The 25,350-nt window shown below is 39.9% G+C and overlaps 2 protein-coding genes, 1 non-coding gene and 1 pseudogene across 11 annotated transcripts in view; 1 reads left to right on the top strand and 3 right to left on the bottom strand.

The window, feature by feature from the left end:
• Nucleotides 1-8,604, bottom strand: part of ANKIB1 (ankyrin repeat and IBR domain containing 1) — a 118,491-nt gene extending 109,887 nt beyond the window's left edge. For 2 of the 3 annotated variants that reach the window (XM_070424229.1, XM_070424230.1), the window contains exon 1: nt 8,078-8,603. The gene's annotated coding sequence lies outside the window, so the exon portion shown is untranslated. Of the gene's footprint in view, nt 1-8,077 lie in introns of all 3 variants that reach the window. The other variant, XM_070424232.1, reaches the window with a different exon arrangement.
• Nucleotides 8,549-25,350, top strand: part of KRIT1 (KRIT1 ankyrin repeat containing) — a 34,512-nt gene continuing 17,710 nt past the window's right edge. Inside the window, exons 1-9 of one of the 7 annotated variants that reach the window (XM_070424236.1) lie at nt 8,701-8,735; nt 8,976-9,121; nt 17,865-17,968; nt 19,031-19,190; nt 20,173-20,265; nt 21,425-21,554; nt 24,133-24,376; nt 24,833-24,948; nt 25,122-25,265. In XM_070424236.1, coding sequence (XP_070280337.1) covers nt 17,867-17,968; nt 19,031-19,190; nt 20,173-20,265; nt 21,425-21,554; nt 24,133-24,376; nt 24,833-24,948; nt 25,122-25,265 — 989 coding nt within the window. In that variant the 5' untranslated portion in view covers nt 8,701-8,735; nt 8,976-9,121; nt 17,865-17,866. Of the gene's footprint in view, nt 9,122-15,415; nt 16,406-17,864; nt 17,969-19,030; nt 19,191-20,172; nt 20,266-21,424; nt 21,555-24,132; nt 24,377-24,832; nt 24,949-25,121; nt 25,266-25,350 lie in introns of those variants that run through there. The other 6 variants (XM_070424234.1, XM_070424233.1, XM_070424235.1 and 3 more) reach the window with 6 other exon arrangements.
• Nucleotides 20,675-20,821, bottom strand: LOC139017123 (small nucleolar RNA SNORA48; annotated as a pseudogene).
• Nucleotides 24,589-24,695, bottom strand: LOC139017161 (U6 spliceosomal RNA). Its single transcript, XR_011472813.1, has one exon. It is a non-coding gene; the product is annotated as a U6 spliceosomal RNA (small nuclear RNA).

Below are 25,350 nucleotides of genomic sequence, written 5' to 3'. Positions count from 1 at the left end.
CAAAAGGACCAACAAGTACATCAAAAGATGATCAGCTTTACAAGTAGTTAGGAAAATGCAGAATTAATAAGAAACAAATTTTATACATATTTTATTGTCAAAGAAAAGCATCAGATAACATTAGCTTATGGGGGAAAGTTACTCTCAGATATTAATGATAGCAATAATAATTGTATCAACATTTCTGGAAAATAATCTGGCATTATTAAAATTAAAACAATATATATTATATACAAGACTAGAGGCCCAGCGCACAAAACTCGTGCATGGGTAGGGTCCCTAGGCCTGGTCTGCTATTAGGGCTGATCTTCCCCGGCTGTCGGCAGCCAGGCCCGCCCACTGCCGCTGCTGCCACAGTTGCCCTCTGTGTGTGGAGTGACTGGCGGGGCTATTGGCGCCCCAGCACCCCTAGCATCAGCCACCACCCACCCTTGGTTCCTGGTACCCCATAAGACGATTGGAGCCTGCCGGCCAGGGGGAGGGACCAAGAGGTTGGCTGTTCCTACCCACTCGTTGTCCCCTTCCCCCTAGCCACTGGTCGCTCTATGTGGGGCGACTGGCAGAGGACTGGGGCCCTGGCAGATGTGCCATCGCCCTCCCCTCTCCCCCCGGTTTCCCATTGCCCATTGGGCTATTGGAGCCTGCCAGCCAGGGGGAGGGACCGAAAGGTTGGCCAGCAGGCCCCGATCAGACTGGGGGCAGCTCCTGCATTGAGCATCTGCGCCCTGGTGGTCAGTGCACATCACAGCTGACTGGTTGTTCTGCCACCTGGTCGATTTACATATTATGCTTTTATATATATAGATATCCGCTGCAATCTTGTTCATAGTAAAAGACTAGAGACAACCAAATGTCCAAAATGAACAGATATGCTTTCAGATATCTACTGCTACAGAACAAACGACCCCAAACTTAGTGCCTCAAAACAATATTATTTCTCAAAATTCTGTAGGTTGGTTGGATGGTTTCTTTGCTGCTTTCACCTCTGGTTCCTCTGCAGGTACATTGAGCTAAAGGGTCAGCTGAGTGAGTAGGTCCAAGACAGCCCACTTTCATGTCTGCTAGTTGACACTAACTGTCAACAGAGGCATACTTGGTTCTCTTCCAAAAGACCTTGTCCTCTTACAGGCTAGACCAGCTTCTTTACATAGCAGTTGCAGGAGAGCATTCCTTGAAGGCCTTTTAAGGACCAAGCTCCAGAACTCATATATCATTTCCACCATATTTATTGGTCAAAACAAATCACAAGGCCAGCCAAGACTCAAGAGATGGAGAAATAGATTCCACCTCTAGCTAGGAGAAGCAGCAAAATCACATTGCAAAGGGGACTGCATACCAGGATGGGAGGAATTTAAGGTCATTACTCAATCTACTACAGGTCAGGAGGGTTTGTGTGTATGTGTCTGTGTCTGTCAGGATGTACACACACATATGTGCATGCACACAATGAAATACAATATAGTTGTTAAAAACCAAAATGTAGAACATTTACTATAGTGTGCTATCATTTGTGTCTGGGGAAGTTATGTATATATTTCATCATATATATGCATGTTTATAAATCCTTAGTAATATAATTAAAAATTAACTAATGAAATACTGAGCCATGCAAAATAGTCAGCATGCTGGCTGAAGATGCAGGACACTGAGGGCAAGTTAGGAAGGCCAGCAGAGGTCTGAGCCAACTGGCCCACAGCCAAGAATAATGGGATGCTGAGTGGGGATAGGGAGTTGCAAGGAGTTGTGGACCCACAGAGAGACATAGCCAGCAAACCCAGCAGTCAATGAATGATGCAGGGCAGGAGAGGAAGATACAGCGTGGTCTACATGGCAGGGAGAATGATAACACAATGAGCGAGTAAGTAAAACCATATTGAGCTTAATGTGAAGCCAAGTTTCTTACTGCCAGAGAAGGCATTTATAAATATGGAAAGGAGGTGGACTAGAAAGAAGCCTGGGGAACTGGACTGGAATTGGAAGTATAGAAACATAACTTACAGTTTTATAATATGTACAGGCATAGAAATAATTATGAATGTATATGAGAGTGTGCATATATATATGTGTGTGTGTATGTATATATATATATATATATATATATATCTCATACTCACATACTCATACATTTCCTACTTCCTATAGGCTGGGGTGGGGAATGCTTGGCCCATGAAATCATTTGGTCTGGTCCTGCCAAGGCATTGGGGGTGAGTTAATTAAATGTTTGACCAAATATAGCAGGTTAATTTTTAAGTTGATAATTTTCTATGGCCCAAGAATGATGTTATAAATATCCAAATGGCCCTTGGCAGAAAAAAGGTTCCCCACTCCTGCATAAGAAATGACACCTCAGTAGCAATGAGCACACTAAGCCCCTAATCTTTGTTTTTAAATACCATCTTTTACAAAGATAAACAACAACAACAATCAAACAGGGCTCCTTGGAGAAATGGTTGATTCCAGGACTAGACCAGACAAAGTACAAGATGAACCAGGAACAGCATGTTCTGCCAGAAATGCACAATGAATGAGATGGGCACATGATAAACAGGCATAGGTGCCAGCTTGCAGAGGTTTCCAGTGGCTAAATCAGGGACAATGTAAACAGCAAAATAAATAATAACAGTAATAAATCACAACACACTAAATAAAATTGAAAACCATGAGTCCTTGCTAATTTAATAAACAAATAAATACATAAATGGGAGAAAGGAAAGTTCTACCTTACCAAAAAAATACCAATACATGTAAAAGGAATAATACAAATAGAGAATTACCATTTGGAAATTATCATAAAAGTGGTGAATTAGGGTAGGAGTCATCACTGACACCCCCACTAAGGCTAGTAAGCATAAGTTTGATGAGAAACAGGATAATAGCATAATTTTGGACTACCTCTCCACAAATACTGATCAAATATGAAAGTACACCACATGACCAAGGTATTAATCACCAGTAGTGGTATGGTTTGACACGGTATGCCTCTGCATTAGATGCACTGAAAAGGGCACAACCCCATTTCTGTGGTATTCATACCAGCAATGCAAGACCTGATTGAAGTCATGAGGAAATATCACATGGACCAGATTGAGGGTTATCCTACAAAATGTAGGGCCTGTACTTTCTCAAACTTTCAAGGAAAAAAGCAGCTGAAGAAGTCTGAAGAGATATAACTAAATACAACATATACCAGTATTCCTAAGAAGAATCCTGGACCAGAAAAGAAGGAGATATTGTTGGATAGTCATGAAATATGAATTGGATTAGATAGCAGTGTTGGACCAATGCTCATTTTCTAATTTGGAGAGTTAAATACTGGCTGTATAAGATTACCTTGTTTCTAAGATATAGGCACTGTAGAGATTATGGGTGATGGAATGAACGTTTGCAGCTTGCTCTAAAAGGTTCAGAAAAAAATATGATAATGGGTATGTATTTACACACGTATGTAATATATGTATGGAGACAGAGAGAGCAAGAGAGAGAGCGAGCAGGTGATGGAAAAAATGCAGTGAAAAAATTAACAATAGTAGAATCTGAGCGAAGGAGTACTTTGTACTGTTTTGGAATCTTTTCTGAAAGTTTGAAATTACTTCAAAATAATAAAATGTGAAATAAAGATGTAATATAGAATATCTAGTGCTAGAACAAACAATAATCATTATTGTCTGAGGCCATGACAGAGTGAAAACCCTTTTTAATATGTTTATTTACGTACCTTCCTTTACAATGTTGTGAGGTGATACATTAATAAGGAGGGCAATGTTTTTATGTCTATTTATAGAAGAGCATCTCAATTTTTTCTTTTCATGGACTTTAAACAGGCATTTTACAGTTCAATGAGGAAAGGAATCTTGACTTATTCATCTTTGTGGTCTCAGCACCTAACACATTATAATTTAATCATTGTTCTGTCTTTGAACAGTAATTCTACACGCAACATTATTCCAATCAGAAAAATACAGTGACCTGATTATCAAGGACTCTGCTACAATGGGAGGGAGAAACTGCCTATGTCAAATTAAAATATGTATATCAGACTGAGCATAGAAAAATATCAAGAATTACCTTTCTGCCCTAACCGGTTTGGCTCAGTGGATAGAGCGTCGGCCTGCGGACTCAAGGGTCCCAGGTTCGATTCCGGTCAAGGGCATGTACCTTGGTTGCGGGCATGTACCCGGTAGGGAGTGTGCAGGAGGCAGCTGATCGATGTTTCTCTCTCATCGATGTTTCCAACTCTCTATCTCTCTCCCTTCCTCTCTGTAAAAAAATCAATAAAATATATATTTTTTAAAAAAAGAATTACCTTTCTTAGAAACTTAGAGGAGGAATAATTATTTGCCCTACAGTCCTAAAACAGAAGAGTGTGTAACCAGTAACAAAAGGTCTTAGCCTAAAGAATGGCAAACTGTTGAGTTTTTGGTAAAAAAAATAAAAATAAAACAAAATAACAATTTTAGAATACATATGGGGCTTTTGATGAAAAGAGTTGACAGTGGAAGACCATCCTTAAAAAATGTGAGAGGGTCTGAAAAATTATTAAAATGAAACATATGAAATTGCTAATAAAGCATTATCTTATTAATAGATGAGTATGATCATTTATAAATGTGAAAGAATATATTTTCATTACAGAAACAGAAACTCTCCAAGGCATTTAGATAGATGTCAAAATTAAACTAAAAAAAAAAAAATTACAGCTAAGTAGACTTCATATACCTCAATACTCTGTCCTTCCTAAAGAATACACACTTTTTTTTTTTAATACATGTTATAGACCCTGGATCTCCTTGCTGAATTAGTAAAAAGGAGTTATGTATGCCTGAAGACTGGTTATGGTTAACCATAATAAACGTCAGAAGTGACTTTCCAAAGGCTTAAACAACTGAAAATTACATTTTGATAACAATTCATCTGCTTTAGAAAACAAAAGTTACCAATATCTCTTAAAGTAGAATTATTCAATTTAAAGCATTATTAGGGAACTTAAAAACTGTTATAACTATATTACAACTTCTTCCCCATAAGGAGAAACTGTAAGGTCAAATCTTTTCTAGCATATTATAAATAAAACAAAATTTTGCATTACTGTAAACCAGAATCTGTATGGCTTGGGGTTTTTTGGTACGGTTTTTAAATGGAGATAAATATACTTCTTAGAACTGTTCTAAGAACAAAATGAGATCATGTATATAAAGGACTTAGCATGGTGGCTAGCAAGAATTAAGCACATAATAGTATTTATTGTGTTTCTTCTTTTTTTAAAAAATATACTTTTACTGATGTCAGAGAGGGAGAAGAAGGAAGATAAAAACAACAATGATGAGAGAGAATCATCCATCAGCTGCCCCGTGCACACTCCCTACTGGGCATGGAGCTCACAACCTGTGCCCTCACTGGGAATCTAACAGTGACCTCCTGGTTCATAGATCAATGCTCAACCATTGAGCCACAATCGCCAGGCAATTGTGTTTATTATTATAGCAAGGATGTGAAACAACCCTAAAATACAGTCATGTGACTTAAAAACCTATTAGAGAAATCTGTAAAGGCAGGTGGATAGACTCATAGTTAAATATCTAAATTTGGCAAATTCAGTGAGGAAAGCAATCTGAACTTACTTATCCTTGTAGTCCCAGCATCTAACACAGTGCCTGGCACACACAGTAGGTATTCAATAAAGGTTTACTGAAATGAAGTGAGTATGAAGTTATCAGGAAAGGGAAAAAAAAGAGGTAGTCTGAGGTTGTCTGAAAAATAAATAGTCCAAAAATTACTATGCCCTAAGCAAGTCACTTTAAGAAAGAAAATAAAATACCTAAGCATTTTCAGAACCATGCATAAAAATTCACCTCAACTGGTCTTTTTAATAATGACTGAGCCACTCTCAAATCTGTTTTGGCAAATGTGTCACATAAAAAGTCTAATATTAGAGAGTATTTTTAAATTTCATCTAAAAAAAAATGTTGTGCACATCCTGAAAGATGGAAAACGTACCCAAAGCATTGAGGAATCTTTTCTAACTTCCAGTCAAGGAGCATCAGATAAGTTTAATTTATAGCTCTAAGTTGTAAACACATATTTCACTTTCACAAGTTCAAGTGCACACCCCAGAAAAGAAAGAAAATCAATTATTCCAAAAGTGGGCAGTACTAAAGAAGTATAAAAGAGTATCTAACAAAACTCTCCCATGTCTCAGCAGTCACCTGTTGGAGCCCACACTTAGGCACAGTCTACTCAAGGTTTTGGAAACCCTTGGTATTGAAGACTCAAAGTTCTCAGTGCAGTGGGCAAGGAAAAAAAGTGTAATATGAAAATACAGTCCTATCTTCCGTACCTTTCGTCCAAGAATAATAGGGCTCAGTAGGCTTTTTCTAAAAAAGACCTTTCCAAGTTACTGTCTACCACCTCACTACAGCACCACTCTTTTATTTTCCAACGTGGGTATGCGCCCTGACCTGATGCCTGCGACCCTTCGGCGCACTGGACAACGCTTCAACCAACGGAGCCACACGGACCAGGGCAGCACCACACTCTTCTTGTTTGGAAACTGATGGACTTTATGAAGGGCACACTTAATAATACACTCAACTTCATATAGTGCTCGGGTCCTGAACCGGGTCAGTAAAGTACATTTCCAGAGAGACAGCTGGAGCTGCATCTCCTGAGCCTACTTCAAACTAAAATCTGTGAACAGTCTCAAGTTACAAATCAAATAACAGTCCCAAATCAACTGCTTGAAGGTTTTGAAAAGAAACCAAAAAAAATCATCATTAGACACATCTACCTTTAACAAAATGACAATGTTTTCAGAAACAAGAAACAATGCTAACAGGCAATGTTACAGAAGTTTACAGAATAACAAAAAATCTGCAACACAGAGTAAAATTATTCTTAAATTATCATTTGCTTCCAATGGTGCCTTGAAAAGTATCAAATGCACGAAGGCATGTAAGAGCTATTGTCCAGTCACTGACAGCATTAAAATTATTTTTAAATCTAATTTCTGCAGTGGCAATTTTAAAAGCCAATCAAATTTTAATGAGAAAAAATGCCTAGTCCAAAATCTGCAAATACAGTTAATTTTTTTTTTTTTTTTTAACTAAGAAGCAGGGAGGTCATAGCACCAAGGTGTGTAACATCTGTCGGTGGTTGATCCAAACGAGTAAAAATTTTAAAAGGGGCCTCTCTGGAATTAAAGATTTAAAATAATATCTTACCAAATATAATCTGATACAAATCCTTAAAAATCACTTCAGTGGGATTTTTGTTTTTTACCACTAAGGAAACAAAACCTTCCCATCGATTTTCACATCATTCACACACTTTGTAAATTAAGAACTAAATTCCAAAACACATTTGAAACATCAGACTTTCGTTTTCACATCCATTTATCAGGTTTACTCTTAAAGCCCTTGTGGACGGGGTCTTTATTTCAATACAAGGTTGTTCAATATTCCACTCCGCGGGAACGGAGCTTGCGAGACTAATTCTCCAAACCTCCTCGGGAGATGGTTCATTACGGCTCTCGTTCCAATTTCCCGAGCCTCAAAGCAGCCACGGAGAGCACGCGGCTGAGAGGAAGGAGGGTCCAGGAAAGAGGCCCATCCTTTTGTTTTGGTGGCAAAAGCTCCAAAAATGAAAGTCACACGAGCCATCTGCACCGATCCCCACCCATCGCAGCCCTCCCTGCACGGCACTTCCATCCCTCCGCCCGAGACTCCGGCCCGCGAAGACCCGCAGCCTTTCCACGTCTCAAAGGATGGGCGGGGGAGGCCGTGAAGACTGGGGTGCAGGAAGGAAAAGAGGGGGGACACCGATCCTTTGAGGACAGGGACCAGGAGGGGCATCCAGAACGGGGAGGATGGGACGCGCCGCGGAGGCTGGCACATTCACCGGGAGAAGAGCGCCGCGGGGCCGACGGAGGAGCGGCGACCGGCGGGCAGCCCTCCGCGAGAGCAGGGAGGCAGGCACGTTCGTTGGGAGCCGGGGAGGGCGTGAACCGGGCAGCGCGGAACCAGGAGCCCCCAATGGGTTGCGTGAGCCTCAAACAGACCCGTACGGCGAAGCGGAGACTTACGGTTATTTCCCGGGCCGAGGGTGAGGGTGAGGGTCGGCAGGACCCCGCAGCTTCGCCACCGCCGCGGCCGCCCCAGCCTCTCCCGCGGAGTCCGTGACCTCGGCTACCCTCCCCGCCCCACCCACCCGGACGGGCGCCCCCTCCTCGCCCGCCCGGGTGCGCCCGCCGGGCGGAGGCTGCTGGGGCCGAGGGTGCGCGCCGGAAACCCGGGGGAACGCTGCGAGAGCCGGAGGCGTCCGCGCCGAGGCTCCGTCAGCAGGCGCCCCCCATCCCTCGCCGGCCGCCGCGCCGCCTTTCTCGCGGGAGGGGAAGAGGGGGCGGTGGCTCTAGCCTCCGCCTCGCGGTCAAGTCCGGCTCATGCTCCAGCCTGGCGCGCGCGCGCCCAGCCCCGGTCCTCTTCCCGTACCCGCCCCTCGCTCAGCTGCGGGCGCACCCGCCGCCGACACCCGAGCCTCCCGCCACCGGCCCCACACGGCCCGCAGCCCCGGCGTGAAGCAGCAGGTAACGGCCGCAGCTCGGTTGCCGACCCGGAAGCTCTTCCGCCGCCACCCGCGAGGCTGTCACGGGTGTGAACCCGGAAGCGATTCCCTCGCCCCGGTAGCGGCGGGATGGAAAGCGAAGGCCTGTGACTATCTGGAAACGCCTAGCTCGGGAGAGGGTGAGGCGTTTATGGTGTTGAGGTGCGAAGAGAGGGCAGGACAATAAACGGCCCGTGGGCTAGAGGTTCTCCAAGCCCCAGACCTCCGAGCTCTGGAGGCGCGGGGTCGGGAGCGCGGCCGGACACATCCGGCAACTTCGCGGGCGCCCCAGGGTTTTCCTGTCGCAGGAAGTTGGGCCCGGCCGCTGGGAAAGGGAAGGGAAGGAGGAATGAGACAGCGGGACGGTCCCCCGCCCCCAGGTGGCTGTCCCACCCCGTGAGGCGAATGTAGCGGCCTGGGAGGTGCTCGGCCGCCCGCACGGGTGAGACGTGGAGCTGCAGGATCCAGACTCCAGCGAGAAAGCAGAGGCGGGAGGCTGGACTATCTCCGCATCTGGTCTCTCCAGGCAAGGAATTTATTTCTTCCCAGCGGCCAACGCCCCTGGCTGGGTGGCAGCTCTCGGAGCAGAGAGGCGTGCCCGGCCGCCCCCGGTGCTGTGGTACTGCCCCGCCCGGGCGGAGTGTTTATTGTTGTCATGTCTGGGAAACCTGTGCACCGCGCGCCGATCTAGCTCAGCTCAGCTCTCCGCGCAGCGCCTCTCTCCATCTTCTAGAGGCTGGGCGCTTTCTGGGTTTGCTTTTAGCCGCACCAGCAGTCTGACCGAGCTGGCTCAGCTCGCTCTCTCTTCCATTCTCATCTCACCCCAGGAGAATGGATGTGTCTTCACCGTTTCTCCCTTCGTCTTTTCACGGTTTTGCTGTCCTCATCTCATTTGGAGGAAAGGTCAAAAACTCAAAAATGTTTTCATAGCAATATAAAACAGTTCATTCCATGATCATCTTTTTCTCTTAATGTTTCCCCCTTAGAATTGGGTTATATAGAACCACAGTAACAACTAATATGTAGCATATTTAGATAAACTAGGGATATGGTGCTTTCCCCAAATAAGCTCATTAAATGTACTTGCTGTTCACTGTAGATACTCACTTGGATGCAAGTTTCACTTATTACTTAGTTCCTTCTCTGTTAGCCAAATTTAGTGCAATTGCCTTCGAAAGCTATTTGAAGATTATCAAATATCTTAAATTGAAGAGTAGAATGCCACTTAAAAGAATTCTAAAATTATCAGTGAAGTTTATTGATAAGTGACGAATTGAACGGACAAGGAGAAATCAAGCTGAGCAGCAGCGCTAGTGGGTATTGTCTATTCGGCTTTATTATTACTTCCTCTCTTTTTATTGCCATTAACCAATTTAAGAATGAGGTTTTTATGGTCAAAAATCCCTGTAGGGGAAGTCCTGATATTTAGTTCCCATCTCTCCTCTTTAATGTTATAATGCTTTGAAATAGTGGATTTGTTTCAGGAGAATGGGGAAGGGGCAAGTAATTTAGACACTCTACTTGTTTTTTCATCTGTAAAATGGGGATAAAAATAATCCCTACACCATCAGATTGGGGGGGTGGTGGTGGAATAAAATGAGTTAATTTATGGAAGGCACTTAGCACAGCATCTAGCACAAAATAAGCATTATAGGTGTTAACTATTATTTCTATTCTTTTAAAAGTATATTAAATTAAATTTAGAAAAATGAAAGCAAAAAAATTAAAGGCAACTTGATAAAAGTCATTTTGGCTGGTAGGGATAAAAATAAAATGCATTTTATTATTTTCAACTATGGACAGTAAGGTTTGTGGGTTGCTTTGGTTATTTAAAGGTGGCATGGATTTTGTTGTTTTTGTAATCCTCACCAGATGATATGCTTATTTATTGATTGGAGAGAGAGAGAGAAACATGGATGTGAGAAACATCAATTGGCTGCCTTCCTTATGGCCCCTGGGCATGTGCCCTGAGCAGGAATCCAGCGTCACTTTCCAGTGTATTGGATGATTCTCCAACCAACTGAGCCACACCAGCCAGGGCTTGACATGGGTTTTAAAGATTGAGAAACATTGCTGAAGGATGGAGGAAGGGAGAGCTTTCTTTTTGGTCTCAGGAACATCTTATAGAATCCTAAGATAATGTGCTTTTAGGGGAGGGGGAGGTGGGGAGGTATTTATGAAGATATATTTTCTGATTATTGGTAATTTCTATTAGCATGTAGTTTACAAACTGGTAAATAAATCATCCTGTTGACTTCAACTTCTGATACGAAATTTATGATCCTTATATTCACATACTGATTCTTCACTGCAAAAGTCTTAAGTTTGCACTTCTGTACTCTATTTAGCAGATGTTTCTTATTAAAAGACATTGGCATTTTGTTAAATAGGACTGAGTAGCATAGTAGAGAGCTGTTAACAAAGCTGCCTATTGGGGACTAAATGGCCATATGTACACCTCCCTTCCCCCAGTCATAGTGAAAGGCCTCTATGTGTTTTCTTTTTTTAAAATATATAATTTTATTGATTTCAGAGAGGAAGGGAGAGGGAGAGAGAGAGATAGAAATATCAATGATGAGAGAGAATGATTGATCAGCTGCCCCCTGCCGCCCCACCCTGGGCATGGAGCCCACAACCCGGGCCTGTGTCCTGACTGGGAATCAAACCATGACCTCCTGTTCATAGGTTGATGCTCATCAATGAGTCAAACCAGCCAGGCCCCTATAGATTTTCAAATGATCCCAATTAGGTACTTTTTTAGGTAGCTTTGAACAAAGAGACATGCATGTCCTTTCCCAGTAGTGGATGTTATGGGAGGATGTTAATAGGTGGTTCTCCAATTGAGAACCACTTCTGCATATTTGTAAGGCCTCATTAGTTAGGCAGCATATCATCATTTATGTCTAAGCATTTTTCTGAATAGAATGAAGCATATAACAAAATGCCACATATTTCCTATACTTAGTAACTTGAACCCTTATTTAAAACCCAGTCTAAGCATATTGCAAACTCTAGTTGTAGCTTAATTATTTTTAGCTCAAGTTAATCTCCAAGTCCCCTCACATTTGTTTCTGCCTTAGCAGTTTTGCCTTCATATATTAGTAGCTTTTATTCTTTTCCTAACTTAAGCCTTTGTTTCCTTTTTTCATGTTACTGGAAATATGTATATTAAGAATATTCAAGTATGAATATTTCTTGAAAATCAATTTTTAGAATCTTTTAGGGTTATGTTAACATTAAATGATGTAAAAACAAAATACTATATAACCCTCATGGCAATGTCTTTTATTATATCACATCTGTTTATCTTTTAGAGATGTGATGAGCATTGATAAAGCATTTTCCTTATAGATACATATTTTTTCTAATATGAGTTGACCAGCACAAGAATTTATTTGCTTTAAATAGTGTTTAGCCCTAGCCGGTTTGGCTCTGTGGATAGAGTGGCTGCCTGCGGATTAAAGGGTCCCAGGTTCGATTCCATTCAAGGGCATATGCCCAGATTTCGAGCTCGATCCCCAGTGGGGGGCATGCAGGAGGCAGCTGATCAATGATTCTCTGTCATCATTGATGTTTCTGTCTCTCTCTCCCCCTTCTTTCCTCCCTGAAATCAATAAAAAATATATATATTTAAATAGTGTTTAGAAACTAAGAATTGTTTTCTCTTTTAGGTGCTTAATAGAAATAAAAAACACAAATGGTTTTTGTAATTGTGCCATATACATTTTGTATTCACAATACAATGTCTTTCTTTGGGAGCTTGTAGTCTTTAAGGAGACATCCATACATATCATAATTTGAGCATCTATTATCTTGGTCATTGTTAATATGAAGTGAAAAGTAATTGCTAAATAGAAATTCTGAGAAGCAAAAGGACTTATCTTTGATTTCAATCGTATACAAAGCTCTGTTGCGCGAAGTGGGGTTTTAAGAATGATCTTATGGAAAACTGAACTGAAAAAAATCCTATGAAATATAGAGTGAGAATGAATGATAAGTCTTCAAAATGAATATCTCAATCTTAATGTTCTATTGTAGTTTCTTTGGTGAAATATCTGCATCTAAACAAGTGAAAAAAATGTTTTAATATATTTTTATTGATTTCAGAGAGGGAGAGGGAGAGATAGATCAGTAGGGCTAAATAAATAAAAAATTTTGTAATTTAAAGTAAAATAAACTTTAAGATTATTTAATTACTTAAATAATATTAAATTTTGTGCAATAATATTTTGAACAGTCAATGTTTTTTCTTTTTAATATATTTTATTGATTTTTTACAGAGAGGAAGAGAGAGAGATAGAGAGTTAGAAACATCGATGAGAGAGAAACATCGATCAGCTGCCTCCTGCACATCTCCTACTAAGGATGTGCCCGAAACCCAGGTACATGCCCTTGACCGGAATCGAACCTGGGACCTTTCAGTCCGCAGGCCGACGCTCTATCCACTGAGCCAAACCGGTTTCGGCCAGTCAATGTTTTTTTTTAAGGTATATTTTTATTGATTTCAGAGAGGAAGGAAGAGGGACAGAGAGACAGAAACATCAGTGATGAGAGAAAATCATTGATTGGTTGTCTCCTGCACACACCCCCCCACTGGGGATTGAACCCACAACCCGGGCATGTGCCCTTGACCAGAATCAAACCTGGGACCCTTCAATCCACAGGCCAACACTCTATCCACTGAGCCAAACCAGCTAGGGCTGTGCAATAATTTTAATGGTTGTTTTCATTTTAGGCTAATATTTACTTAAAATGACAAAAGCAACTGGATTTTAAAAGAATTTATTTATTTTTTTGTAGTTTATATATATATATTTTTTTTTATTAAATCTTTATTGTTCAGATTACATTTGTTCCTCTTCCCCCCCCCCCATAACTCCCCTCCTCCCAGTTCCCACCCCACCCTCCACCCTCACTCCCCACCCACTGTCCTCATCCATAGGTGCACGATTTTTGTCCAGTCTCTTCCCGAATCTCCCATTCCCCTTTCCCCCCCAAGAATAGTCAGTCCATTCCCTTTCTATGTCCGTGATTCATTATAATCACCAGTTCATTCTGTACATCAGATTATTTATTCACTTGATTCTTAGATTCACTTGTTGATAGATGCATGTTTGTTGTTCACAATTTGTATCTTTACCTTTTTCTTCTTCCTCTTCTTGAAGGATACCTTTCAGTATTTCGTATAATACTGGTTTAGTGGTGATGAACTCCTTTAGCTTTTCCTTGTCTGTGAAGCTCTTTATCTGACCTTCAATTTTGAATGATAGCTTTGCTGGATAAAGTAATCTTGGTTGTAGGTTCTTGGTATTCAGCACTTTGAATATTTCTTGCCATTCCCTTCTGGCCTGCAAAGTTTCTGTTGAGAAATCAGCTGACAGTCGTATGGGTATTCCCTTGTAGGTAATTGACTTTCTTTCTCTTGCTGCTTTTAAGATTCTCTCTTTGCCTTTTGCTCTTGGCATTTTAATTATGATATGTCTTGGTGTGGTCCTCTTTGGATTCCTTTTGTTTGGGGTTCTCTGCGCTTCTTGGACCTGTAAGTCCATTTCTTTCACCAGGTGGGGGAAGTTTTCTGCCATTATTTCTTCAAATAGGTTTTCAATATCTCACTGTCTCTCATCTTCTGGCACCCCTATAATTCTGATATTAGTGCGCTTGAAGCTGTCCCAGAGGCTCCTTACACTATCTTTGTATTTTCGGATTCTTTTTTCATTTTGCTTTTTCGGTTGGGTGTTTTTTGCTTCTTCGCATTTCAAATCTTTGGCTTGATTCTTGCGCTTCTCTGGTCTGCTATTGGGTATAATATTCTTTATTTCAGTCCGTGTATGCTTAATTTCTAGTTGGTTCTTTATCACAACATCGAGGGTCTCATTAGTTTTCGTGAGGCTCTCCTCAAGTTTATTGCAAGCCCTCAAAATTGCATTTTTTAGCTCCATATCCTCCATTTCTGTCATTTTTTTTGTCTCCGCATTTTTTATGCTTTCTTGGTGCACCCCCTAGTGGTCTTTGTGAGCAGTCTTGTTCTAGTTAAGCCTTGATTGTTGTAGTTAATACTAGAGGGATTTGACCACCAGGCCGACTGGCTGTGAGAATCAGCTGTGTCTGCAGTGGGGAAACTTCTGTCCTCTGGGGAGGTGCTAATCTAGCCTTTGCCTGAGGCTATCCTGCAAATGGCTCTGCGCAGGGCTTGGGCGGGGCGGGCTCAACAGGGCGGGCGGAGGGAGCAGTTATGGCTGCTCTCAGTCCCGTTCCCAGAGGCTCTGCTTCTCAGAACCCCGGCAACCGCTGCAAACCTCGGAGAGAAAGCTGCCCTCACGTTCCAACTGATGCCAGACAATCCCGCTTCTCCCGTTTGAGTCTGAGTCCCTAGAGACTCGCCCGGATCTGGAGCTCAGAGTCTGAGACTCCCTCCTGATTGAAAACGACAACCGCGCCCTCAGCCACCAGCCCGCTTTGCGCGCGCACCTCCACACCTTTAAATTTTCCACACTGCGCCTCCTCTGAGCCTCGGAATGCTGTTGTCTTTCCTTCTAGTTGAAGAGTCTCTCCTCAGCCAGCCTTCCTGTGGTTCTGGGTGATGTCCGTTCCGTCTTTTAGTTGTATTTTTGGAGTGGTTGTTTGTGGCAGCAGTCTCCGGTGTTTACCTATGCCGCCATCTTGATGTCCACTTGAATAATTTCAAAGAATTTATTTTTAAGGAAATTTTCAAATTATAGGGCTTTTTATTTTTTTATATAGGTTCCAAAATGACTTTATTAATTTCATTTGAGAAAACAATAAAAATTCCTTTATCTCCTCTCAAATGATATTTAAAAACTTTAATGAAAATTATCTTTTTCTCTCTATGAGAGTAGGAGCAATAAAGAACTCATTAAATATGAACAGAGAGATCATTTTAATGCCTAATAGACTTGAAAAAGAAAACATTCATCTCAACATGACCTGGAAACTTTGTGTTTGATGTTTTCTTAGAAATTTGCTGCCCTGGCTGGTATGTGTGGCTCAGTTGGTTAGAGTGTCATACATAAACCAAAAGCTGTAGCATTTGGTTTCTGGTCAGGGCACATACCCAGACTGTGGGTTGGATCCCCAGTCATGGTGCAAGAGGTAACTGATTGATGTTTTTCTCTCTCTCCCCCCTTCTCTCCCTCCCTCCTTCCATTCCTTCCTTCCTCTTTATTTCCCTTCCTCTCTCTAAAAATCAAATTAAAAAAAAAATTTGCTGGCATGTAAATGAGGAAAGCTTTTTGAAAAAGATAAATATAATATATTCAATTCAAAGATGCATTTTCGTCTAGCCTTGAAAACATTTAATAATAGCACTTAAGAACATAGAACTATTAAACTAAGAGGGTGCTTGAAATTCAGTTACTCATTGGAAATTGCTCAATGGAGATTTAAAATTAGTCTGGGGAAAAAAGTCTACAGATGTATGTGTATCTACACTAATAAAAGACAAACATGCAAATTAACCATACCTTCGCTATGCCTTAAGCCACACCCACCAGCCAATCAGAGCGACAATATGCACATTAACCCAACCAAGATGGTGGCGGGCAGCCACGAAGCTGGAGCAAGCAGGAGGCTTGGTTGCCCCAATGATGGAGAAAGCCAAGCTTTCCAGCCACAGCCGGCTCTGAGCTCCACTCAAAGCAACAAAGTTTCAATTATAGAAGATAAATAAACCCCAGATACCCGCTTTCAGCTGGCCATGGCCACGGAGCTGGAGCGAGCAGGAGGCTTCCCTCCCGCCCGCCCTGGCCAGCTCTGAGCTCCTCTCAAAGCAACAAAGTTTCAATTATAGAAGGTAAATAAATCTCAGAATTTAAAAAAAAAAAAGGAGAGGCTGGGAGCTTTGGTCACCAGGGGGGCTTGGCCAGCCTGAAAACGGCCCTCAGCCCCTCACCCAGACTGGCCAGGCACCCCACCCTAAAGGGGGTGTGGCCAGCCTGAAAACAGCCATCAGCCCCTCACCCAGGCTGGCCAGGCACCCCAGCGAGACCCCCACCCTGATCTGGGACACCCTTCAGGGCAAACCAGCCGTTCCCCACCTGTGCACCATGCCTCTATCCTATATAATTAAAGGGTAATAATGCAAATTGACCCTAACAGCAGAAAGACTGGGAATGACTGGTCACTATGACACACACTGACCACCAGTGGGCAGACGCTCAATGCAGGAGCTGTCCCCTGGTGGTCAGTGCGCTCCCACAGGGGGAGCTCTGCTCAGCCACAAGCCAGGCTGATGGCTGCCAGCACAGCAGTGGTGGCAGGAGCCTCTCCCGCCTCCTCAGCAGTACTAAGGATGTCCGACTGCAGCTTAGGTCTGCTACCTGCTGGTAAGTGGACATCCCCCGAGGGCTGCCGGGCTGCCAGAGGGATGTCTGACTGCCAGCTTGGGCCCGATCCCCCAGAGAGCTGGCCTAAGCCAGCAGGTGGACATCCTCTGAGGGGTCCCAGACTGCGAGAGAGCACAGGCCGGGCTGAGGGACCCCCCCGAGTGCACAAATTTTTGTGCACCAGGCCTCTAGTGTGTGTGTGTGTGTGTGTGTGTGTGTGTACATATGTATATATGTATGTATGTATGTATATATGTATATATAATATATATTTGGAAGAAAATATTCTTATTTCTGGAAGTAGAAAATATTTTTACTAGTATATATTGTCAGAAAGCTTTTATCAACTAACCAAATGTTTTTGACTGTGGCAGGCACCTTCAAATTATACCTTACCTCATTCAAATGTCACATATCAAAGTTCTCTCTGAAGATTCTGAAAAAAAAAAAAGTCAATGGCAGCAGCTATCTAGTTACAGCTTCCAAGCTATTAACCAAATAACATGCACTTTGTGTAATTTATGGAAAATAAGTGTTTAATATTCTGAATCACTATTTCAAGTCAATATTTACTTAGTATTTACAAGACATTTTTATAATTGTATCACTTTTTTTAAATATAATAGATTTTTATGCAATTAAGACTTCTGAAATTATGTTGTGTTTGTGTGGTTTTTTTGGTTTAGTTTTTTTTTTTTTTTTTACCTTTAACAGAAAAGGGAAAAAGGATTACAAGGAAGTCTTAAATTACAAGCTAAGGTTTTGAATAGTTTAATGATAAGATATAACAGTCATCTCTGGCTTGCCTTTTAGGTTGTATATATATTCTAAGATAGAAAAATCAACAACTTATTTAGTAGTGTTACAAAGTGATTATGTATCCTTTAATATAATCTTTCAAGATATTTCTTTGTTTGTTTTATAAAGCAATGGGGAATCCAGAAAACATAGAAGATGCATATGTTGCTGTTATTCGTCCAAAGAATATTGCCAGTCTAAATTCCCGGGAATACAAAGCCAAGTCATATGAAGTGAGAACAATTTGCTAACATTTGATTTGCTACTATTGAATGTCATTCTTTATTATTTTCATTTGCATGCAGTCTTACCATATCCTTTAAATTCTTGTTGACAGCCTAGATGTTGACAAGCTAAAATTGACAACCCCAGATCTCTGCCCATCACTGTCTTTTTTCTGCTGTATATTTTTGCCCATTTTTGTATTCATTGATACATAGAAGTTATTAGATATTAAAAGGTACTTGTTTGAGTTTTCCAGATAATTTATAAATTTAGTTTTTAGTACAATTTATGGAATGGCTCTCAAAATTAAAGAAAAAAAATTTAAAGTCAGTTTATCAAAATTACAGTCTACATATTGTTTTTTGTTATTATCCCAAGCAACTGTTTTTAACAGTTCACTAAAAAGTATCTTTTTACCTTTAGTTAAGTTTTAGGAGATTAAGTTACTTTTCTGTAGTCTTTAATTATACAGGGTGAGGTAGAAGTAGATTTATAGTTGTTTGTATGGGAAATGATAAAATAATTAATAAATAATAATACAAAAATAAACTGGTTTTTCACATTTATAACTGTAAACCTACTTTTGCCACACTCTGTTTTACATGTAGATGTGATGGGGGGGGGCGGGGGGGGATGACGACCAAAAATAGAATTGTTATCTTTTCTATGCAGCAGAGTCCAAACATCATAGAGTACTTCTAATCTCACCTAACTCCAGCTAATTTTTGTAGCATTTTACTTAAATTACTTTTTTAGGGTTAGTTATCTGAAACCTATTAGAATATTTCAGGGGTTCTCAGGAGGCTGCTGCTTTAGCAATGCTCTAGCATACTGGTTATCTTTCCTGGCTGCACTGTTGAATCACCTGGGGAACTTGAAAACTTCCAGTACCAGGACCCCATTCCCTACACATTTTGATTTAATAGGTCTGAGATGAAGTTGGGTATCGATACTATTTAAAAAGTTTCCCAGATTATTCTAATATACAACTAGTGTCTAATATGCAGCTAGCTTATATTCTAGGGTAAATAAATTTGATTTAAACTTTCTCATTACTTTTCTTATTTAAGATTTTATTGCATGAAGTTCCCATTGAAGGGCAGAAAAAAAAGAGAAAGAAAGTTTTATTGGAAACTAAGCTTCAAAGCAACAGTGAAATAACACAAGGCATATTGGATTATGTAGTAGAGACCACCAAACCAATTTCTCCTGCAAACCAGGGTATCAGAGGTAAAAAAACACAACTTTGTTTCTTTCTCTTTTTCTTTCTTTTTTTCTTATGCTCTTTCTTTTTTAATTTTAATAAATCTTTATAATTGAAAGTATTACATATATCTCTCCCCACTGCTCTTTCTTTAACACAGTTGCTTTAAATGCTTGTGGAGAAAGACATTTAAAAAATATATTAAAATCAATTTCTTGTTACTCTCCTTTTCATTTAAAAAACTTGAAAGAGACTCAAAATTTTTTAACGTACAGCTAAGCCCCTTGAAGAAGTAACCTGAGTAAAGAAAAAGTAATCCGACTTTAATTTTTTTAATGATTTAGAGAGAACAACCAAGGGGGGGGGCGGTTCCATGAAACTAAAAGAAAGTACAAACTACTTTTGCTAGAAATATGGTTTCTCAGATATCTTTGAACTGCAAAGATGAGAGGTTTTAGAGTACAAGACTTGTAGGTTATTATTTGTCTCCCTTGCTGCCAAATCAGGAAAATAAACTAAGAATGGTGGTTACAATTCAAAACAATAGTTTGTAGCCCAATCAGATTTTAATAAAAATCTGAAATTGAGGGTGGAGGTTGAAGATTAAGTGAAGAGATGCTAAACTTTTAAGATTTTGCAACTTATACACCACCCTCTTTAGCTACCCTAGACTGTAGTAAAATTCTTACCGTCTGCATCCCCACCAAGTGATATGCTGTTTGAGCCTGCAGGATGCCTTACTGTTGAGCTGCTCTGCCAGTCCTTAGCAGGACAGTTTTTTTTTTCCAGGCATAGGAAACTTCTATTGAGTCAAGACCAGGACCATGAGTCTACTGGTTGATTGTCCACAAAATGAACATTATCAGAATCATCACTTTTTATTAGGGCATATTATAAAAATGGACTGTTCTTACTTCCTTTTTGAAATAATTTTAATTCTCAGAGTAATTTATAAAATATAAAAGCCCATTATTTTTTATCTTTACTGACTTTTCAAAAAATGATTAGGAAAACGAGTAGTACTACTGAAGAAATTTCCTTTGGATGGGGAGAAGATGGGCAGAGAAGCAGCATTATTTATTGTTCCATCAGTTGTCAAAGGTAAAGTTCAAGTTTTATCTTATGAATCTTTTTGTGCCTTACATGCTAAGTTAAAATCTATTTAGAAATTTAGGAATTTGCATTCATAGTTACTACATAATACTGTTATATAAAATACATGTTGTAATTAATGTAACATGGAGAAATTTGTTACTTAAATATATTTTTTTAAATATGTTTATTGATTCAGAGAGGAAGTGAGAGGGAGAGAGAGAGAGAAACATCAGTGATGAGAGAATCATTGATTGTCTGCCTCCTGCACGCCCCCTACTGGGGATCAAGCCTGCAACCTGGGCATGTGCTCTTGACCGGAATCAAACCCAGGACCCTTCAGTCCACAGGCTGACACTCTTTCCACTGAGCCAAACCAGGTAGGGCTAAACAAAGATTTTTTTTGTTTTTTGTTTTTTTATGTGCCTCAGGCATGAAACAGCTCTGGCCACCGACACAGGCATCAAGCTAGGATGAACTAAGGACTGTACATCTGCTTTGCCCCTGACTGATATATAAGAGCAACACCACCAATCAGGTGTCTCCTTGCCCATTGCCAGGGGGTAAAACAAAGATGTTTTGATTTAAAAGTAATATTCCAGCTTCTGGACTGAAAATAATGTTTTTCCCAGCCATAGTTAGGGGGGAAATGTTCAGTTTTTTAAATTATTTTGGAAATTTTATTAATCAGTTTTATAATATTGTTGAGAAAGAAGAAATAATTTCTTTAATTCTCCAAGATTATCAGTGCTGTATTCACCCAAGTGGATAAGGTCACAGAGCTGCCCATCACTTGACTCCAGGTCTTCTAATTGGAAATATAAAATAGCACTAGCTGGTTTGGCTCAGTGGATAGAGCATCAGCCTGCGGACTGAAGGATCCCAGGTTCGATTCTGGTCAAGGGCACATGCCCAGGGTTGCGGGCTTGATCCCCAGTAGGGGGTATGCAGGAAGCAGCAGATCAATGATTCTCTCTAATCATTGATGTTTCAGTCTCTGCCTCTCCCTTCCTCTCTGAAATCAATAAAAATATATTAAAAAAATAAATCCAAAATAATTTATGTTACATTTAACTATTTTTATAAACATATTATATACTTTTAAATAAGAAATATGCCGTTGTAAACCTTTTATATGATGGCATAATTCTTCATTTTTCTTTTCCAGATAATACTAAATATACGTATACTCCAGGATGCCCAATTTTTTACTGCTTACAAGATATTATGCGAGTCTGTAGTGAATCCAGCACTCACTTTGCTACTCTTACAGCAAGGATGTTAATAGCCTTGGATAAGTAAGAACTGCCATTAAAAATTTTTTTAATAAATCAGATATATGTTGATAATAGAAATTAACTCTGATACCAACACTTTGGGAAGAAAATAATGAAATTAATAATATATGTATTCATAAATGGTAAATTTTTTTATTTTTTATTTTTTTTACTTTAAATTCTTTATTGTTTAATGTATTACATACATCTCCTTTTTCCCCCATTGACCTCTCCCTGGCCGCCCCCAACCTCCAGCACATGCCCTTACCCCCCGCTCCATCCGTGTCCATTGGTTATGCTCATATGCATGCATACAAGTCCTTTGGTTGATCTCTTACCCCCTCCCCGCCGCCTTCCCTCATAGGTGGACAGTACTCTATTCAATGCTTCTATGACTCTGGTTCTGTTTTTGTTTGTCAGTTTATGTTGTTCATTATATTCCACAAGTGATTGAGATCATATGATATTTATCTTTTTCTGACTGGCTTATTTCACTTAGCATAATGCTCTCCAGTTCCATTAAATGGTAAATTTTGTAAAAATTACATTTATTAAGATGACATTGGTTAATAACATTAAATAATTTCATGTGTATAATATGAGAATTCATTATCTGTATACTGTATTGTGTGCTCATAACCCAAAGTCTATTTTCCTTCCCATATCATATATTTGACCCCCTAACCAATTCACCCTCCCCCCTCCTTTTCTCTCTGGTAACTACCATTCTATTTTCTGAATCTATGAGTTTGTTTTGTTCACTTGTTGCTTTTTTAATATTCCACATATGAGTGAAATCATAAGGTTTTTGTCTTCTGTTTGACTCATTTCACTTAGCATAATTACCTCAAGATTCATCATGTTGAAAATAGCAATGTTTCATCATTTTTTATGGCTAAATAGTATTCCATTGTATATGTATGCCACATCTTTACCGAATCATCTGTTGATGGGCACTTAAGTTATTTCCATGTCTTGGCTATTGTAAATAGAGCTGCTGTAAACATAGGGGGTATATAAATCTTTAAAAATTAGTGTTTTCATATTTTTTGGGTAGATACCCAGAATAGGAATTGCTGGATCATATGGTAGTTCTATCCTTAATCTTTTTAAGGAGCCTCCATATTATTTTCCATAGTGGCTGCACCAATTTACATTCTCACCAACAGTGCCTGAGAGTTAGTTTCCTTTTCCCCACATCATCATCAATATTTGTTATTTCCTGTCTTTTTAATAGTAGCCTTCTAGCTAGCCCTGGCCAGTACGTTCAGTGGTTAGAGCACTGGTCTTTGCACTGGAGGCTATCAGGTTCGATACCTGGTCAAGGGCACATACTTGGGTTTCATGTTTGATCCCCTGCCCAGATCAGGGCCACTTTTGGGAGGCAATCAATCATGTGTGTCTCTCGAGTTGATGTTTCTCTCTCTCCCCCTCTCCCCCTCACCCCCCCCCCTCTCCCTTTCTCCCTCTCTCCCTCTCTCCTCTCTACCTCTCTCCCCCTTCTCCACCTCCCTTCCACTCTAAAAATCAATGGAAAAAAATACACTCGGGTGAGCATTAACCAAAAATAAATAAATAATAGCCTTTTAACAGGTATGAGATGATACCTCATGGTTTTAATTTGCAAGCAATGGTAAGTTTTTGAAGTATCATATAAAAATGAAAAACTCCAGCCGAAACCGGTTTGGCTCAGTGGATAGAGCGTCGGCCTGCAGACTGGAAGGTCCCAGGTTCGATTCCGGTCAAGGGCATGTACCTGGGTTGCGGGCACATCCCCAGTGGGAGATGTGCAGGAGGCAGCTGGTCGATGTTTCTCTCTCATTGATGTTTCTAACTCTCTATCTCTCTCCCTTCCTCTCTGTAAAAAATCAATAAAATATATTTAAAAAAAAAAAAAAATGAAAAACTCCAAAGATAGGATTGTCCTTGTTTGCTTGCAACATGTTAATTTTATCTTCAAAAATGGCAAAGAATGCCTTGTTTTAAGTAAGATTCCTTTGTTCTAAAACTAGATTTAGTGTTGAGTTACTCTCATCAGTGAACAAGTCTTTTAATCTACCATGCCTTTGTCTTTCGTAACAACAGGGCTAATGTACCTGTGTCTCAGTGGTTTAAATTTTTAAAGTGCTTCATGTTTTTTGAAAAGGGTTTTTATTATTATAATGGTTTATACATTTTTTAAAGTGGTTTGCTATGTCCTTGAACAAAACTTTTATTAATAGTAAATGAAGTACTTAACCAACATTAATTAAAAGTATAAAGATCTGGCCGAGACTGGTTTGGCTCAGTGGATAGAGCATCGGCCTGCGGACTGAAAGGTCCCAGGTTCGATTCCAGTCAGGGGCATGTACCTGGGTTGCGGGCACATGCCCAGTAGGAGGTGTGCAGGAGGCGGCTGATCGATGTTTCTCATCGATGTTTCTAACTCTCTATCTCTCTCCCTTCCTCTCTGTAAAAAATCAATAAAATATATATATTAAAAAAGTATAAAGATCTGAATACTAGAAAGTATCACATACCAGAATTAGATAGTATTATATTTTTATCCTCACTTTTGAACAATGAATGTATCTATTATTCATTCTTTCTATTTTGCCAGGTGGTTAGATGAACGTCATGCACAATCTCACTTTATTCCAGCTTTATTCCGACCATCTCCTCTTGAGCGGATAAAAACTAATGTCATAAATCCTGCATATGCTACTGAATCAGGTCAGACAGAAAACTCACTACATATGGGCTATAGTGCACTAGAAATAAAGAGTAAAATGTTAGCCCTAGAGAAAGCAGATACCTGTATTTACAACCCTTTATTTGGATCAGATCTTCAGTATACAAACAGGGTAAGAATTGAATGAATTTTGGCTTTGAATTCAAAAGACATTTCATCTCAAATGAGTTTTTTTCCCTGAGATAAATGCATCTATTACTAATTGTAAATATTAATATGACATCCATACTTAACTCTATATACAAGGTGTCCCCAAAAAATGTATATATACTTTAACAGCTGATTTCTATTACATTTTAAAAATGAAATGTTGTGTGTTTTTTTTAAAATATGGAATGCTTCACAAATTTGCGTGTCATCCTTGTGCAGGGGCCATGCTAATCTTCTCTGTATTGTTCCAATGTTAGTATATGTGCTGCCAAAGCAAGCACATGAAATGTATTTTAATAAACACTGCCTTTATAATTATTCAAAGTATGTATACATTTTGGGGGGATACCTTATATATTAAAGTTAAATATCTAAAGCTCTTAATTGTTTTTTTGTTTGTTTTATTTTCCCTTTCTAGGTTGATAAAGTGGTAATAAATCCATACTTTGGTCTAGGAGCACCAGACTACTCAAAAATCCAAATTCCCAAGCAGGAAAAATGGCAGAGAAGCATGAGCAGTGTCACAGAAGACAAGTACTGTTTTGGTTTTACTCCACCTTGCTTTTTTTAAAACTTGCATTCTACTGTTATAGTTTAAAATTAATTAACATGTAATATGCAATTAATATATAACATAATCATTGCATAAGTGATTCAGTTTATAGCTTCTCAATGATACATAGCTTTCAATTTGTTTTTATGAATAGGGAACGACCATGGGTAGATGATTTTCCTCTCCATCGAAGTGCCTGTGAAGGAGATTCAGAATTATTAACTCGTCTTCTCAATGAAAAATTTTCAGTCAATCAGTTAGATAATGACCACTGGGCGCCCATTCATTATGCATGCTGGTAAATAAGATTACTTTTTATTTTCCTTTCAGAAAGAATGAATCATCCTGTATAATAAAACCCTAATATGCAAATCGACCGACCG

This window comes from Myotis yumanensis, unplaced genomic scaffold (genome assembly GCF_028538775.1).
Source record: "Myotis yumanensis isolate MYYU_CA2020_CCGP unplaced genomic scaffold, mMyoYum1.0.hap1 SCAF_9, whole genome shotgun sequence".
NCBI classification, from domain to species: Eukaryota; Metazoa; Chordata; class Mammalia; order Chiroptera; family Vespertilionidae; genus Myotis; species Myotis yumanensis.
Note: the sequence above shows the minus strand (reverse complement) of the source record. Positions and strands in the feature narration are given on the sequence as shown.